The sequence below is a fragment of the Nyctereutes procyonoides genome, unplaced genomic scaffold (assembly GCF_905146905.1).
Source record: "Nyctereutes procyonoides isolate TBG_1078 unplaced genomic scaffold, NYPRO_anot_genome, whole genome shotgun sequence".
Taxonomy (NCBI): domain Eukaryota; kingdom Metazoa; phylum Chordata; class Mammalia; order Carnivora; family Canidae; genus Nyctereutes; species Nyctereutes procyonoides.
In genome coordinates this window covers 12,418,808-12,438,086 of record NW_026575035.1, presented here as the reverse complement: position 1 = coordinate 12,438,086, position 19,279 = coordinate 12,418,808, and the positions used below count along the sequence as shown (strand labels likewise).

Below are 19,279 nucleotides of genomic sequence, written 5' to 3'. Positions count from 1 at the left end.
ACAAAAATACAAAATTGAAGAGGTACATGCACCCTGATGTGTATAGCAGCATTATCAACAATAGCCAAACAATGGAGGGAGCCCAATTGCCCATCAACTGATGAATAGGTAAAGAAGAAATGGTGTATATACACAATGGAATATTACTCAGCCATCAAAATGAAATCTTGCCATTTGCAATGATGTGGATGGAACAAGAGTATTATGCTAAGTGAAATAAGTCAGTCAGAGAAAGACAAATACCAAATAATCTTACTCATATGTGGAATTTAAGAAAGAAAACAGATGAACATATGGATTGGAGGGGGAAAAAAGGAGAGAAGGAAACAAGCCATAAGAGACTCTTTTTTTTTAAAAAAAGATTTTATTTACTTATTTGTGAGACAGACAGACACACACACACACACACACACACACACACACACACACACACACGCAGAGACACAGGCAGAGGAAGAAGCAGGCCCCATGCAAGGAGCCTGATGTGGGACTTGATCTCGGGACTCCAGGACCATGCTCTGGGTAGAAGGTAGGTGCTAAACCACTGAGCCACCCAGGGATCCCCAAGAGACTCTTAACAATAGAAAGCAAACTGGGTTGATGGAGGAAGGCGGATGGGGGATGGGCTAGATGGGTGATGGGGATTAAGGAGGACACTTATTTTGATGAGCACTGTTTTCTTTTTTTTTTCTTTTTTTTTTTTAGCACTGAGTGTTTTATGTAAGTGATGAATCACTGAATTCTACTCCAGAAACCAATATTGCAGTATATGTTAACTACCTAATATCCAAATAATAAATTTATTTTAAAAAGCAAAAAAAAGGAGAAATATTTTAATCACCTTTTAAGGGGAAATTCGGTTGAAGGGGTTATGCAAGAAATACAGTTTTATAACAAGAATGGTGGAGGAAAAGAATAAGACAAAAGCTCTTTTAGGGCTGAGACATTACTTCATTATCTTCTCAAGGCCCATTTCCACCCTTATAGTAGTTACAATTGCTTAAGGAGCCCATTTGGATACTTTCTACTGTCATAAGATCTCAGTTCAACTTTGTAGTCATTACTACATGCTTAGAATGTTCTCTGCTTAGAATTTATTTCAATTGGTACAGTGATTTCTGTCAAGCAGTGTAAAACTAATCAAATATAAACTCCCTCCATCTTCCTCTGCTAATTCGGTTGTCAAAAATTTCTCATTAAGGGGGAACACACTTCTGTTTTTCTAAAGGAAGTCATTTTACAGGATCTTGGTTCAAGAGATGATTCTAACACAAAATATGCAGGAAACTTACACAATGTGGTGGAGGCAGGTCCATATCGATATTGTACTCCATATACCGACTGAAGTGCATTCACAGCTTTATAAGCTGCAGATTCCTGTGAGGGAGAAGGGAGCACTGATATCACTTTACATCATTGCACTGAAACCTATGGAAGCACTGGCATGTTGTCTTCAATTTGGAGAGCAAGGTTGGGCACATTAAATCATAGTTAATAATAGTAGTAATAATATTTCTTGTCACATGCTGTTTACAATGTGTTTGAGAACACGTTATTTCCTTTTATTATTTTTTAAAGATTTTATTTCTTTATTCATGAGAGACACAGAGAGAGAGAGAGAGAGAGAGAGGCCAAGACACAGGCAGAGGGAGAAGCAGGCTCCATGCAGGGAGCCCGGCATGGATCTTGATCCCAGGTCTCCAAGATCATGCCCTGGGCCAAAGGCAGGCACTCAACCACTGAGCCACCCAGGCGTCCCAGAGAACACGTTACTTCCTTTGATTGATCCTTATACCAAGCCAGTGATGAGTAATATTTCCATTTTACAGACAAGAAAAGAAAGGCTCAGCAAGGTTAAATGGGCAGGCTAGGGTTACATAGCAAGGAGTGGTTGAGTTAAATACTCCTAAATTCTGATACTGATTTAGTATCCTGTCCTCTTCACTTTCATTCAGAAAGAATGATTTGCTTTTATAAATTACAAAATGCTTGCTGGGCAGAGCCCATGTCAGTCTTTCTCATAGCTACATATGCATTATTTAGCAACGTGCCTGTGTATAACAGATGCTTAGTCAATAGTTCTTGCATGAATGTTGAATAAGCATAGCTCTGCAAGAGTATCAAGATAATCTTATTGATCCTTAAGTACATACTTTAGTGGCTATGTACAAGGTATTTAAAACACATTTGGATCAATTAAAAAACCCTTTAGTTCAGGAAGAGCAGCTTCTCTTACACTATTCATGTATCCCTATGGGAATGGGAATAACAATTGTAGAATGCTCCATGACTTCTAAAGTTACATATGCTTCTGACAGAGCTTAGGTACCGCTGAGATGTAGATATTTTGAGGTGGAACTCTTCCTATCAATGCCAAAAATCAGGAAAAATGATCAACACAATAAAAACACTAAAAGGTGAATATTCTAACATGAACCAAGATGATACTGACTACACTTCAAAACATTTTCAAATGGTATAACAGCATTAGTTTCCAGAAAGAGTTAGAGAAGTATTGTATAACCAGTGAGAGGAAAAGAAGTATGTTGAAACCAGTATACAGTTCTCCCATTTCAATTTCAACTTGCCTATGAATAATTTATGATATCAGTTGAAGTACTCTGGGCAACATGGTGCCGTGTGTTGGCTCTAGCTTCAGTTTGCTGTCCTCATTCACCTCAGGGATGCATAAAGCAGCATCTGCAGCAAATGCCACTGTTTGTGGATATTAAGGGACCGGGCTCCAGAACCTGGCAGACAATTTATTCTTGATCTCACTGATGATGACATTCTCCTCTCAGGAGCCAACAGAAAAGGGATGTAAACACCATAATAAGATACCTTTATGGAGAATGTTCTGAGATTTTAACCTCTTCTCCAATGGTTTCAGCAGAATTCCATGGCAAGGGCAGATATTTCTACATTTAGAAGATTACTGTGTTCTTCTGGTGGGGGAGAATTTTGTTCCTCATTATTTTGGATACCCCCCCAAACTCCCCCCAAAAATCTATTAAGAAAAAAAATACAACCACTTGGCCTATTTATACAAAACATATGCATAGTTTAGTCTTTTGAGCTTATTGCATTCCTGTCACTCAGGGGCAGGTGCCTATTGACAAGAGGGTTGGATATGGTCATTCCACAATAAAGTGAAAACTTCATAAAATTTTCTAGGAATTATTTTCCAGGGTGGTGTGGCTAGATACCTATTTGAAAGAGTTTAAGCAATTCCTCCTTTCTTTATTGCTTCCTCTTTTCAGTTGTTCAAAAGGATCCAGGCCTCACTTTTTGAACCTCAACTAGGCAAGGAATACATTTTTTATTCAAATATTTCCGTATTTGAAGCAACTTAATAATAATGCCCTAAAAATATTAGCAGAAACACAGACTCCTACACATTGATGGGATGTTTTTGAACAATTTATTAGAATAGAATGGTTTCTGGTTAACATTCAGAGACTACTGAGTTTCTGAGGATTTTAATCTTGGTTTCAGTAACTTAGCTTATATGTAACTAGGTAGCAGGATTTCTCAACAATGTACTATTGACAGTCTGGACTGACTAATTCTTTGCTGTGGGAGGCTGTCCTGTGCATTATAGGATGTTTAGCAGCATCCTTGGCCTCTATCCACTAGTTGACAATAGCATCTGCCAGCCTTGTTGTGACAATCAAAATGTCTTCAACATTGTTCAGTGTCTCTGGGAGCCAAAGTCATCCCTGGCTGTGAATCACTGATATATTCTTTATTCCACATCCTCCAATCCAAGAAAAAATGAAAATAGGCTTAACTTCTGGTAGAAAGCTAAAATTCAAAATATGGAGAATATCCTCATGTGATAGTTTTAATATATTGCATACTCCATATAATCTGTTGTGAGAATATCAATAGACACTGTGCCCAATTTAGAAAGGGCTGAACATTTGCCTGGAGAAACTTTGTGTGATAGAGGGTAGTTAAGGTGCCACGTTAACAACAACAACAACAGCAAGTCTATTTGATCCACAGTGTAGCTGGAGAATAGCACTCTTAAAAAGAACGACCACCTTTACACAATTTCTCAAGAGAGAATTTGCTCAGAATTTTTGCTTGGAATGCCGAAAACAAAGTTCTTCTCTTGGACAGAATAGAAGCCTTCCCTCAGGCTTTCTTCTGACCTCCTCATGTTCTCCATTCCTCCCAGGTCCTGGACATCCACGTCAGGAATTCCTACAACTCCAACCAATTGCTGAAAGATTTAGAAGGTATAGGAAGAAAGGGGATGCTTCTCTTTTATCTAAGCTTTTACTTCAACTGTAACATACATAGAGAAGAAGATACCCATTTTCAGTTTATAGCTCAATGAATGAGCTATACGTTATACGTTACACACACATGTAACCAGCATCCTGGCCAAGATATAGAACATCCACAGCAACCCAAAAGCTCTCCTTTCTATACCTCCTCCTAACCACTGTTCCCTTCCTCTTCCTCATTTCTAATACTAAATATTAGTTTGGCCTGCTTTTGAATTTTATAGACCTTTAGATGCAAGAGGCTCTGAATCAGACTCATTTTACAAAGAATTTTGCCCTACAGCGGATAGCTTGTTGGTTTTCTGAGATGAGGAGAGAAAGAAACTCTGCTTTTTCACTGCCAAGTAATCTTATGCCTGAAGGGCTGTTCATTCTTAGCACTAACTTGTCAGATACATGCCCAGAGACTTAGTACCATTAAGCAAATAGCACTTATAAATTAAAACTCGCTTTTAATTAATGAGAGTCAGACTATAATTTATGAACAATTATTTACCCAATAAAATTAATTATAGCCCTGCATATGTGACCGAAGCTGTAACACTAATCAAATCCATCTTGACATCTTTCTGTATAACCTGTGGTAAGAATGTAAATTGGTTTGAAATGATTGCATTTGAGAAGCAGCATAGCACAGAGATTAAAAGTGACAATGCTGGAGCTAGATATGGGGCTGAATCCCGGCTATGGCACTTAGTAGCTGTGTATTCTTAGTCTAATTACTTAATTTCCCTAGGTTTCACTTTTCTTATCTGTAAAATGGAGGAAAATAATACTTACCTACTTCATATGATTATGGAAAATAAATGAGTTAATATGTAAAAAAATGCTTATTAGAATAAACACAATATGTGTTTGCTATTACCATTACCACTTAGAACCACTTTAGCTTTAGTAAAGAAGCATAAAGCCTGACACGTATGTACAAGGTCAAATACTTACCACACAACTAAAGTTAGGGATTGTTGCGTATTTGTAAGAATAGGGATACAGCAACATCTGAGCATATGCATGAAAGGAGAGGTAAGCCCTAATGTGCTTCCTGTGTTTTCGGAGGAAGGTGGCTACAGCTTTCACTTCTGGCTCAGATTCTGGGAAAGGTCCACAGTATGTATCATCACAAGGGTGCATGGAAGCTCCTTCATCTGAAAGACAGAAAAGAAAATGAGGTGAAGGAGTGGATAGGCAAGAAGCAAGGAACACAAATCAGCATTGTTAAATTGGTTTTCCCTTTACTTTCTATAAACATATGGTGTTATTAAACAATTCATCTAACTTCTCACCTACCGAAACCAACACTGAAAAATCCAAGGTACTTCAAGCCTCCTTGCACAATAGGAGGGTGGCCTGAATAGGAAATAGGTGCTGACTGTTTAAATGAGTCTGCATAAACCACTTGAAAGGGATGGCTTTATCAGTGGGAGACCAAATTCCACATGATCCCCCAGAGCAGGTAAGGCTCCTATACTTGATGATATCTGCACTTTTCCTCCATAACATTTAATATGCTTGTAATTAGTGTCCAGTATTTACCCGCTTAACATTCAACCAATATTTACACTGTTCTAGGTGCCTGGTATACAATGAAAAACATCACAGAAAAAAACTCCCTGCTCTCATAGAAACTACATTCAATCTGGATCCTTTGTTAAACTCTAATGCTCTGTGAAAGCAGGGATTGTGTCTTTCTTGCTGGGTACCTGGCAACTAGAACAACAGTATGGCAAGTGTTCAACAAATATTTGTCAAATAAGTGAATGTCAGATCAATAGAAAAGGCTAGACATTTGCACAGGTGTCTGGTAAGATACAAATATTGAATATCCCAAGTATATAGCAATTTGTATTAAGAACATGAAGGCAGGGCAGAAATAACTCCAACAAAAGATGCCAAAACAATTTCTATTATATTTTTAGACAAGCAATATCCAAACTGGTTTTGTAAAATGCAAGAGGCTTTTCTAGTTATCTCAGGAGTCATTAAGAATTCAGTTAAGAAATCCTCAAAACTAAATTTTACTAATTTTTGAATTAAAAATTTTATATCCTTATAGGCCTATGAAGGGGAGGAAGGAAAATAACATTTACTGAAACAATCACAAAGTATTAAAGTTCCAAGACATTTTTACATTTATAAATAATTACATTTTCTACAGTTATTAAGCATCAGTCATTATTAGCCTTCCCAATAGGGCTAGAAAACTGTTTCTTTTCATAGCAAATGGAAAATGTTTGGTGATTATGTGACTTGGTCTAATTCTACTGAATATGAAAAGATAACCAAATCAGATCAAGCTAAATCTTGAGGACATTAAATCTAGTTTGTGTTATAAGTGAGTTAAGATGGGAAATTTACAGCCATTAAGGTTTTTCTCCTTTGAGTCTAATTCTGGACGTGCCTTAGAAGTAAGTGGGATATAGACGGAACTCAGAATATAGTATAAAAACAATAGCTGATACTCTGAAAGGATTAGGACAAATAAAGAGACATTTGAAGAACAGTGCTGTAAAGCTCCAGAAAGGAGAGATCACAGACTGAATTACTAACTCCAGAGGGAGCAGAACTAATGAGCCAGAGAAAAAAGGATTTACAATAATCCCAATAAATATTCTCAAGGGCATATAGAAGGGCATTGGAAACACTAACCAGGGGTAAGATGTTATAAAAAAGTACCAATCAGATATAATATAAATAAAAAACTTAATTCATGGGTTGAAAGAATACAGTTGATGAGTGAATTAATGAGATGGGATATGTTTAGAAAAATTCCCAGAAGGCATCAAGAAGAGACAAAGAGCTAAAAAAAAAGAAAGAAAGAAAAAAAGAAAAAAAATTAAAGGGGTAGGAAAAACAGAAGTGTCAACATCTGATTAATATGGACCCTAACAGAGAAAGAAATAAAAGTTAAATATTTGAAGAACTGCCAACCGAAATTTTTCCACAATTAGGGATAGATTGAATGGACTTATTGTGTACAAAATAAGAGAGATAAAGGGAAAAGATGTCCACACTTTGACAGACTAGGGTGAAATTTAAGAAAAAGAAACAATTTCATAGAGAAAGAAGCAGCTCATCTATAAGTACAAGAATTAGATTCACATCTGACTTTTAATAGTGACACTAATATTTCCAAAGTATATTTATATACATATTTACTTATTTATTATTCTTACAGTTTTATTTATATTTTAAAATTAGTTAAACGCTTAAATTGAGGTATAGTATACAATATTATATTAGTTTCAGATGCACAACATAATGAATCGACAATTATATACATTACAAAAAGCTCACCACAATAAGTGTAGTTACCACTGGTTACCGTACAAAGTTATTACAATATTACTGACTATATTCCCTATGCTGTATGTTATATCCTGGTGACTTATTTATGTCATAACTAGAAGTTTGTATCTCTTAATTCCCTTCACCTATTTAGCACATAACCCACCCCCACTTTCTAGCTATTGTAAGTAATGCTGCAATAAACATGGGGGTGCATATATCTTTTTGAATTAGCATTTCTGTTTTCTTTGGGTAAACATCTAGAAGTGGAATTGCTGGATCATGTGCTATTTCTACTTTTAATTTTTAAGTACCTCCGTACTTGTTTCCATAATGGCTATTATCTTGGATAATGTTGCAGGTGCATTTGAATGGAATTGTATTCTGCTGTTTTTGGATGGAATGTTCTGTATGTATCTGTTAAGTCTACATGGTTTAATGTGTCACTCAAAGTGACTGTTCCTTATTTATTTTCTGTCAGGATGATCTATTGATTGATATAAATGGGGTGTTAGAATCCCCTACTATTCTGCTATTACTGTCAGTTTCTCCCTTTACGTCTGTTAACATTTGCTTTATATATAATCAGGTTGCTTCTTGTGTTGGGTGCATAGATATTTATAAGTGTTATATCATCTTGTTGGGTTGATTCCTTTATCCTTATGTAATACCCTTCTTTGTCTCTTGTTACAGTGTTTGTGTTAGGATCTATTTTGCCTGGTTTAAGTATTGCTACCCCAGATTTTTTCTTGCTTCCATTTACATGGTATATCTTTTACCACTCCTTTAACTTTCAGTCTGTGAATCTTTTTGTCTGAACTGAGTCTCTTGTAGGCAGCATATAGATGGGTCTTTTTAAAAAAATCCATTTAGTTACCTTATGTCCTTTGACTGTAGCATTTAGACCCTTTATACCATTTGCACTTTGAGTAATTGTTGATAGACAACTACTTATTACCATTTTGTTATTTGTTTTCTGGTTGTTTTTGTAATTCTTCTCTGTTTCTTTTCTTCTCCTCTTCCCTTCTGATTGGTCACTTTCTTTAGTCCTATGCTGGGATTTTTTCTCTTTTTTGTCTATCTATTATAGGTTTTGATTTGTGGTTGCCATGATGTTTGTATATAACATCCCAAGTATATAGCAATTTGTATTAAGTTGATGGTTTTGAGTTTGAACACATTCAAAAACACTACATTTTTACTCCTTTCCTTCCATGTTTTACATATACATCATATTTTACACCCTTTTATTTTTTGAGACCCTTAACTAATTTTTTTAGATATAATTGATTTCACTACACTACTTCTGTCTTTTAACCTTCATAATAGCTTTATAATTGATTGATTTACTACCTTTACTATGTATTTGCTTTTACTAATGTTTTTAATAATTTTCTTACATCTAGTTATGGTCTCTGCTTAAAGTCCTTTTGCATTTCTCATAATGCCAGTTTAATGTTGATGATCTTCTTTAACTTTTGTCTAGGAAACATCTCTCCTTTAGTTCTAAATGATAACCTTGCTCGGTAGAGTTTTCTTGGTTGTAGGTTTCTTTCCTTTGAGCATGACTCTCTTCTGGCCTGCAAAGTTTCTGCTGAAAAATCAGCTGATGGTCTTATGAGGTTTTCCTTGTATATAAGAAGTTGCTTTTGTATTTCGGCCTTAAGATTCTAATTTTAATTTTTGACATTTTAGTTACTATGTATCTTGGAGTCAACTTGCTTGGGTTCATCTTGTTTGGGTTCTCTGTGTTTCATTTCCCAGGTTAGGAAAGTTTTCAAATATTGTTTCTTTAAATTAGTTTTCTGCCTCTCTTTCTCTCTTGTCCTTCTGGGATTCCTATAGTACAAATGTTACAATGCTTGATGTTGTCCTAGAGGTCCTTTAACCTATCCTCATTTTTAGAAATTCTTACTTTTTGCTGTTCAGCTTGAGTGCTTTCCACCACCTTGTCTTCCAGATCGCTGATATGTTCTTTTCTATTCTCTTATTTGCTGTTGATTCCCTGTAGCATATTTTTCATTTCAGTTATTGTATTCTTCAACTCAGATTGGTTATTTTTTATATTTTTCTATCTTCTTATTGAAGTTCTCACTGAGTATCCACTCAAGTCTGGTAAACATCTTTATGATCATTACTTTGATTGCCCTGTGGGGTTGGTGGGGCCCAGGGTGCCCTGGGCAGGGCTTTCTCAATGGGATGGCTACAGCTGGGGTGGGGGCAGGCCTGAGTAGCTTTGGTGGGATGGTTGGAGCTGGAATAGATGTGAATGTTGGAGCCCAACTTGGTGGGGGGAGGGGCGGGCTGGTAGTGGTGTGGACTAGGGCTTGTTGATAGGCTAGCTAGAGCACCAAGCTCTTGCTCCCATCTGTACTATCTAGGTGGAGAGGAAATGAAAACAATGGCACTAGCCAGCACCTCTGACATCAGAAAGGATTTAAGTGGTTCCCTCATTGTTTGCCTGATGCCCTAGGGTTAGAAGATTATGTCTACTGCCCTTCAAACTGTTATTTTGCTGCTCCAATTGGGTGAATCTGCAGGTAGGACCCGTCAATGATGCCCCTTTCTGCTGAAGTTCATAGCATTGGGGCTGGGGTTCCTATCATTATCATGTCTCAGTCTTTCCTTTCTTGGCAGATGCTGTGTAGTCACTTCAGTTTTTCTTCAGGTGAGTTACTCTAGATGTAGGTACAAATTCAGTGTCCAACAGAGGAGGTGAGTTTAGGGTCTTCCTATGCTGCCATCTTAGACCTTTCCCTCCTCATTTAAGAAAAACTTTTGCTGTACAGCATGGGTGCTTTTTCAACCCTATTTTCCAGGTTGTTTATTCATTCTTTTGCATCTTCTAATCTGCCTTGATTCCCCTCTCATGTAATTTTCATTTTAGTCATTGTAATCTTCAGGTCTGATTGGTTCTTTTATAGATTTTGTTCTTCTTTGTTGAAGTTCTCCTACTCTTCTCTGATGTCAAGTGAGGACCTTTATAACCATTACTTTGATCACGTAGTTTAGTTTTTTTCTGAGGTTTATGTCGTGTGTGTGTGTTTTGAACATACTCCTTTGCATCATTTTGTCTGTATTTCTTCTATGTATTAGGCAAGTTAGCTATTGTCTCCTGGTCTTGAAAGTAGTGGCCTTATGTAGAGGGAACCCTGTGAGGCCCCAAAGTGCTAGATACCCTGGTCACTAGAAGCATGTGCTGCAGGGTATCTTCTGTGTGGGCTGCATGTGCTCTCCTTTTGTGACTGGGCTACAACCTCTGCCAGTGCACTGGTGGGCAGACCTTGCCCCTGGTGTAACTAACTGGCTGAGAGACTCAACTATAGCTGCTGTGGGCTTGCTGGTGAGTGGGGTTTGCTCCCTGCATCGCTGGCTGAGAGACCTGGCCACCACTGCTGCAGGCATGCTGGTGGACAGGGCTGGCTCCCTATCACCCCAGGGTAGGAATCACTTTGGAGGGGTACCAGCCCTGGGTGGGCTGTCTGCTGGGTTTGGGGGGATGCTGGTCCCAACCAAGGCTGCCTGCTGGGTGTGGTGGAGCAGAAGCTGCTTTAGAGGGGTACCTCCTGGGGTGGTTGGGTTGGGTGGAGCAGGTCTGCTGGAGAATGCTGCGACAGGGTGACTGGTGCCAATAAAGTAGAGATAGAAAGTGTCAGAACTGGCCTCTGCTAGTGTCTGGCCAGCCAGACAGAAGTTGGAACAGTATTCTTGAGTAGACAAGCCAAATGGGATCTAGTCCAAATCCATGACTCCTGAATCCTTATCTTAAGCTTCAAACTAATGTATGTAATAACTTTCTGGACATCTCCATCTACTTGTCTCAGAGGCTCTCAAAGTTCAAGATGTCCCTAGATGAAATCATCTTTCTCTTTTTTATTTACCAAATTGATCTTTTGCTATGTTTCTTAACCTATGCTTCCCTCATTCATCTAGTGGCCTATGTCAAAGCTTAGGTGGTATAATCCTGGAAGTTGTCTTCTTTCTTATCCCTCCACCCAATGGGAGAGCAAATTCTATTGATTGTGTCTGCTAAATCTCTCTATGACCACTTCTACCAACAAAGTTTAGGCTCTCGTCATTATTTCCCTAAATTATCAGAACAGTTCCTTGTCTTCTGTCTGGCCTATCTTAAATTCAGCCTTCCCAATGTCTTATTTATTCTAAAAATATAAATCTGATTTGGCTGCTTAAAATCCTTCAATAGTGGCCTTCTGGATAAACTCCTGAACTCTTATGATCATGTAAAGGCAAAGAGGTAGTGTGATCAGAATATTTGAGTTTGATAGTGGTAGATATTATAGTTTATCTTGATAGACAATTCCATGTACTTTTCATGGCTTTATAATAGCTTGAAGATTACATAGTTCTCTCCTTCTTTATAATCTAGAGAGTCATGCTCCTTTCCTCAGACTGGACACTTGTGGGATAAGTTCCTTCATGATTTGTTTCTAGTTGACTGGCTTAAAATTTTTGGCTTCTGTCAGTGTGCCTCAAACCTTCTACCTTCATTCCTATGGAAAAATTGCTCATTTCCCCAAGGTTCTATACTCCATTGCCTTTATGACTGTATGTGCTGTTCCCTTCTTTTGAAGCCTGTCTTTTCTTCACAGTCTGATTTTATTTGTCCTTCGGTGCTTAATGCAGTTACCACTTCCTCTTGGCATCTTCTCCAATGCCCCTAAGCTGGGTGAGGTACCCATAACACCCTTATTTATCTGCATTTGTCATATAACTTCATATCATGTGTTAAAATTTATGCTTACCCATTTCCTGATTCAACAGGGCCTCACACAATGTTTGACCAATAACTGGTGCATAAAAATAAACTATTTATTTAATAATCATCATACAGGAGCTAAACTGTATAATATTAAGAAGGGCCATCCCTTGATTTAATGCTGTTTGCCTGAGAAGCACATTAGACACTAGAATATTCTTTAGCATTTTATGGTTTATTTTATGGATTGGCATCTGCCAATGTTATTTACTACAGATTAAGTATTGATTCAGCAGCAGAATGGAATATCACATTCAAAATTCTTTATGTTAGTGTTTCTGTGTGAATTCTTGCCTTATTCATCTGGTATACTGACACTGTCTTTAAAAAATAAAACCAGAATCCTGAATAGCGAGGCCTCTAAGATGGAAATACATTCATTCAGGTGGAAAGAAAACCACTAAAACAATCTAATTTTATTTATAGCCTTTTTGGGGCACTATCCAGGCTTTACTAAATTGCAAATAGACAACTCACAAATATTATTGAAGAGTAAGTCCTTTTGGGATTTTAAGTAGCTGTGTGGATACACAATTTGAAAAGTGCTGTCCAGATCTAGCTTCAATTACACAAATTCTGATCAGAAATATCTGATGTACTAAAAAAGATCAAGATAGCAGAAAGCTAAAGCACCAGGATACAGCATTTCAAGGAAATAAGTAAAAAACACCCCCCCCCCAAAAAAAAAACAGATTTAGTATCCAGGAATCAATGATAAAATATTTCTAGGAGAAAAGAACAAGAAGCATCAAACTCATCACTCTTTAGGTTTTAGAAGCATGAGAATCCAAGGGTTATTAGTTTTTCCTTAGTTTACAGGAATCAATATATTGTTTCTGAAGCTGAGACCAAATTCTCTTTCCCCATCTTCAGATGCAGAACAACTGCAGAATATAAACAGAACTCTGCAGTGCAGAACCAAGAGATTCTAGTCTTGTCCAATAAAGCAGCACACATCTCTGTTCTGAATACTTCAGCAATTTAACTTCCATACCATATATCACCTCTTTAGTTTTTGAGTATTAAGATGCAAAACTCTACAAGGACCTCATAAATATAGAGAGGAGACAAGATGTGCACATATGAGGAAATTAGAGGACAAGACAATGTAGGATATAATATCATTATAAAGTGTGCAGTGCAGACTGTACCTAGGAACGCAAAAGAGGGAGAGAGAGCAGGCAGGATTAGAAACCCTGGGGGAGACTCTAATGGCAGTTGGATGGGACTCAAAAAATACAATTTTACTTGAAAAAGTAAGGACAAAAAAATAAAGGTTTTGTTTCTGTGAACCTTAGTTCTTCTGGATGGCAAAATGAGGTGGAGAGGGAGGCAAGATGGTGGAAGAGTAGGGGACCTCATTGCATCTGGTCCCCTGCATTTGGCTAGATAACTACCAAATCACTCTGAACGCCTTACCTGAGACATACGAAGAGAATTGCTGGGATTCTACAAATAGAAAAAGTGACCACTGTTTGCAAGGTAGGAGTGTGAAGGGAAACTAAGGAACTATATCAGAAGATAAATGGGTGGGGGTAGGGGTGGGGGTGGGGGTGGAAGGGAGCTTCTGAAAACCAGCTACTCGAAAGTGATATAGCCACTGCCCCAACGCACCCCATCCACCCCCCCCCCCCCCGCCACCGGGCAAAATTGGAACCTCTAGAAATCTGCTCCAGTGAGAGAAGTCTCTGCCTGAAAGGTGCTCAGTGGTGAGGCGGGCCAGAATCTTAGGTGGGACCGTGTGGTCTCAGGATCCCTGGGGTCACAGGGAGGTTGGGGTGCCTGGGCCAGCAGAGTTTTCAGGCATTGGAGCAACAAAACCGTTTACAGTCTGTGAGCCTAGGAGGGGGCTCTCAGCTTGGTTAGCCATAAACTGTGAACCAGTGTGCCATCGGTGACAGCTCTTAGTGTGGGGGGCCTTGCAAAGGACAAGAGAGTGGGCCCTCTGCCTTCCTCTGGGGAGGGGCAGTATGAGATTGTGCACACGTGGAATACCACTCTTCTTGAGGGTCCCATAAAGGACAGAAACGGGCGACCCTCTGCCTTCCCCCAGGAGGACTGGTGCGGTGCACAATGCAGGAGTCTGCAGAGTGTGGCACACACAGAAGTGAACACCACTTGGGGCACCTGAGTGGCTCAGTGGTTGAACAACTGCCTTTGGCTCAGGTCATGATCCCAGGGTCCTGGGATGGAATTCTGCTTCAGGTTCCCCATAGGGAGCCTGCTTCTCCCTCTGCCTATGTTTTTGCTCCCCCTCCCCCACCGTGTGTGCCTCTCATGAATAAATAAATAAAATCTTAAAAAAAAAAGAAGTGAAGATCCCTTATCCATGAGGATTTACTGAATCAGTTCTGGGGCGGGAGACTGGGGTGTGACCATTTTGATTCTCATCCTCTAAAGAGGTCTGGGAAGCTTCCAAAAAACAAAAGCCACACAGAAAAACCCCCAAAACAGCTTACACTGAGCCTACCCCTCTGGCAAGGGGAGGTGCAACTCTACCTAGGGACACCTGAGAATCAGAGGAGCTCCTTCCCCAGAAGACCAGCTGGAAAAACAGGGAACAGCAAGTTTACAGAGCACACAGCACTACAAAACTCCAGCTCTAGGGGAAAATAGTATATAGAATTTGAGGTTTTTTTCTCATGATTCATTTATATATCAATTTAAAAATTTTTCTTTTCAACTAATTTCTTATTTTATCAACTCTTGTCTTTAAATCTCTTTAAATTTCATGTTTTGCATTTACATTTTATAGATATATTCTTCATTTATATATAATTATATATATAATTGAATATATATATAATAGTATAAAAGTATTTGTGTGTATATATATATACTTTCTTTACAATGTTGGGATTTAGTATCTTCTAACACACAGACCAAAATACATTCAGGACCAAGTGGATCACCCTGTTTTGTCCACCTGGGAGATTATATTCCCTCTTTCCCCCTCCTTTTTTTTTCCTTTTCTTTTTTAGGTTTCTGACCTCTTTGGATTTGTCCAGTGTGTATTTCACTTGAATCAGATTTGATATAGTTTTGATTTTGTTCACTCGATTATCCATTCTTCTCTGGGCAAAATGACTAGAAGGAAGAATTCACAACAAAAGAAAGAACCAGAGGTAATACTCTCTGCCATAGATATGATCAATATGGATATAAGTAAGATATCAGCTGGAATTCAAGATAACTATTATAAAGTTACTAGCTGGGTTTGAGAAAAGCATAAAGGACACTAGAGAATCTCTTAGTACAGAAATGAATTCTAATCAGGCCAAAGTTAAAAATGCTCTGAGATGCAGGCTAAATTGGATGCTCTAACAGCTAGGGTAAATGAGGCAGAAGAGAGAGTAAGTAACACAGAAGACCAGTTGATGGAAAGGAAGGAAACTGAGGAAAAGAAAAAAAAACCACTAATGGTTCATGAGGGGAAGCTTTGAGAAATCAGCAATGTCATAATGAAACAGAATTAGAATTATTGGGGTCCTCAAGGGAGAAGAAGGAGAGAGAGGGGGACAGAAGGTATATTTGAGCAAATCAGAACTGAGAACTTTTATAATCTGGGGAAGGAAATAGGGATTCAAGTCAGAGAGAACCCCTCTCAAAATTAATAAAAGTATATCAACGCTCTGACATATAATAGTGAGGCTTGCAAATTTCAGAGATAAAAAAAAAATCTTGAAAGTAGCTCAAGATAAGAATTCCTTAACCTACAGGGGCAGAAACATTAGACTGGCAGCAGACCTATCCACAGAGACCTGGCAGACCAGAAGGGGCTGGCATTACATATTCAGGGTACTAAATGAGAAAAACATGCAGCCAAGAATACTTTTACCAGCAAATCTGTCATTCAGAATGGAAGGAGAGATAAAGAACTTCCAAGACAGATGTAAACTGAAAAAATATGTGACCACTAAACCAGCTCTGCAAGAAATATTAAGGGGGTCCTTTAAGCAAAGAGAGAATCTAAGAGTAACATAGACCAGAAAAAAACAGAGACAATTCATAGAAACAGGGACTTTACAGGTAATACAATACCACTAAATGCATATCTTTCAATAGTTACTCCAAGTGTAAATGGGCTAAATGCTCCAATCAAAAGACACAGGGAATCAGATTAGATAAAAAAGTAAGACCCAACTGTATATTGTCTACAAGGGACTCATTTTAGACCTAAAGACACTTCCAGATTGAAAGTGAGGGAGCAGAGAACAATTTATTATGCTATTGGACCTCAAAAGAAAGTTGGAGTAGCAATCCTTATATTGGACAAATTAGATTTTAAACCAAAGACTGTAATAAGAGATGAGGAAGGACACTATATCATACCTAAAGGCTCTATCCAACAAGAAGATCTAACAATTATAAATATTTATGTTCCTAACTTGGGAGCAGCCAATTACATAAACCAACTAATAACCAAGTTAAAGAAACACATTGATAATAATATAATAATAGTAAGGGACTTCAACAACCCATTCACAGCAACGGACAGGTCATCTAAGCAGAGGATTAACAAGGAAACGAGGACTTTGAATGACACACCGGACCAGATGGATTTCACAGATATATACAGAGCACTCCACCCTAAAGCAACAGAATACATATTCTTCTTGAGTAAACATGGAACATTCTCCAGAATAGATCACATACTGATCACAAATCAGGTCTCATATGATCCCAAAAGACCGGGATTATTTCCTGCATATTTTCAGACCACAATGCTTTGAAACTGAATTCAATCACAAGAGGACATTTGGAAGGAACTTAAACGGAGGTTAAAGAGTATAAAGAATGTATGGGTCAACCAGAAAATAAAAGAAGAATCAAAAAAATTCATGGAAACAAAGGAAAATGAAAACACAACTGTTCAAAACCTTTGGGATACACTAAAGGTGGTCCTAAGAGGGAAGTACATAGCAATACAAATCTCAAAAAATTAGAAAAGTCTCAAATACACAAGCTAATCCTTACACGTAACGGAACTGGAAAAAATGCAAACAGAGCCTAAACCAAGCAGGAGAAGAGAAATGATAAAGATTAGAGCAGAAATCAATAAAATGGAAATCAGAACAGATCAATGAAACTAGAAGCTAGTTCTTTGAAAGAATTAGTAAGATCAGGATCCCTGGGTGGCGCAGCGGTTTAGCGCCTGCCTTTGGCCCAGGGCGCGATCCTGGAGACCCAGGATCGAATCCCACGTCGGGCTCCCGGTGCATGGAGCCTGCTTCTCCCTCTGCCTGTGTCTCTGCCTCTCTCTCTCTCTGTGTGACTATCATAAATAAATAAAAAATTAAAAAAAAAAGAATTAGTAAGATCAATAAACCCTAGCCGATTTATCAAAAAGAAGAGAAAGGACTCAAATTAATAAAATTATGAATGAAAGAGAAGAGATCATGACCAATATCAAGAAAATACAGTGTTAAGAACATGTTATGAACAACTATATGCCAACAAATTGAAAGAAATGAATGCATTCCTGGAAACTTTTAATCTACCAAAACTAAAACAGGAAGAAATATACAACCTAAAGACCCATAACTAGCAAGGAAATTGAAACAGTAATCAAAAATCTCCCAATAAACAAGATTCCAGGGCCAGATGGTTTCCCAGGAGAACTATACCAAACATTTAAAGAAGAACTAATACCTATTCTTCTGCAGCTGTTTCAAAAACCAGAAATGGAAGGAAAACTTCCAAATTCGTTCTATGAGGCCAGCATTACTTGATCTCAAAACTAGACAAAGACCCCACTAAAAAGGGAAATTATAGACCAATATCCTTGATGAATATGGATGCAAAAATTCTAACCAAGATACTACCCAATAGGATCCAACAGTACATTAAAAAGATTATTCACCATGACCAAGTGGGATTTATTCCTGGGATGCAGGGATGGTTCATCATTTGCAAATCAATCAACGTGATACATCACATTAGTGAAAGAAAGGGCAAGAACCATATAATCCTCTTAACTGATACAGAAAAAACATTTGACAAAGTACAGCATATTTTCTTGAATAAAATTCTCCACAGTGTAGGGGTAGAGGGAACATACATCAACATCATAGGAGCCATTTATGGAAAGCCCAGAGTGAATATCATTCTCAATGGGGAAAAACTGAGAGCTTTCCCCCTAAGGTTAGGAGAACAATAAGGATGCCCACTTTCATCACTGTTGTTCAACATAGTGCTAGAAGTCCTAGTCTCAGTGGTTAGGCAACATAAAGAAATAAAAGGCATTCAAATTGACAAAGAAGTAGTCAGACTCTCACTTTTCACAGATGACATGATACTTTATGTGGAAAACCCAAAAGAGTCCACCCCAAAATTGCTAGAACTCATATAGCAATTCAACAATGTGGCAGGGTACAAAATCAATGCACAGAAATCAGTTGCATTTGTACATATTAACAATGAGACTGAAGAAAGAGGAATTAAGGAATCAATCCCATTTATAATTGTACCAAAAATAGTAAGATACCTCAGAATAAACCTAATCGAAGAGGTAACGGATCTGTACTCTAAAAACTGCAGAACACTTATGAAAGAAATTGAGGAAGACACAAAGAGATGGAAAAACATTCCATGCTCATGGATTAGAAGAATAAATATTGTGAAAATATGCTACCCAGAGCAATCTACACATTCAGTGCAATACTTATCAAAATACCATCGACATTTTCCACAGAGCTGGAACAAATAATCCTAAAATTTGTATAGAACCAGAAAAGACCCCAAATAGCCAGAGCAATGTTGAAAAAGAAAGCCAAAACTGAGGAGGGGGCATTACAATGCCTGACTTCAAGCTATATTAAAAAGCTGTGATTCTTTGATGGGATGAGCACTGGGTGATATGCTGTATGTTGGCAAATTGAACTCCAATTAAAAAAAAAAGCTGTTTTCATCAAGACAGCAT

The 19,279-nt window shown here is 38.0% G+C and overlaps 1 protein-coding gene across 2 annotated transcripts in view; it reads right to left on the bottom strand.

Moving 5' to 3' along the window:
• The window catches only part of CPA6 (carboxypeptidase A6), a 312,960-nt gene that overhangs the window by 4,727 nt on the left and 288,954 nt on the right, over window positions 1–19,279 (bottom strand). Inside the window, exons 9-10 of one of the 2 annotated variants that reach the window (XM_055318319.1) lie at window positions 5,238–5,440; window positions 1,293–1,377 (exon numbers count right to left, since the gene is read on the bottom strand). In XM_055318319.1, the coding sequence (XP_055174294.1) occupies window positions 1,293–1,377; window positions 5,238–5,440 (288 nt within the window). Of the gene's footprint in view, window positions 1–1,292; window positions 1,378–3,706; window positions 4,229–5,237; window positions 5,441–19,279 lie in introns of those variants that run through there. The other variant, XM_055318320.1, reaches the window with a different exon arrangement.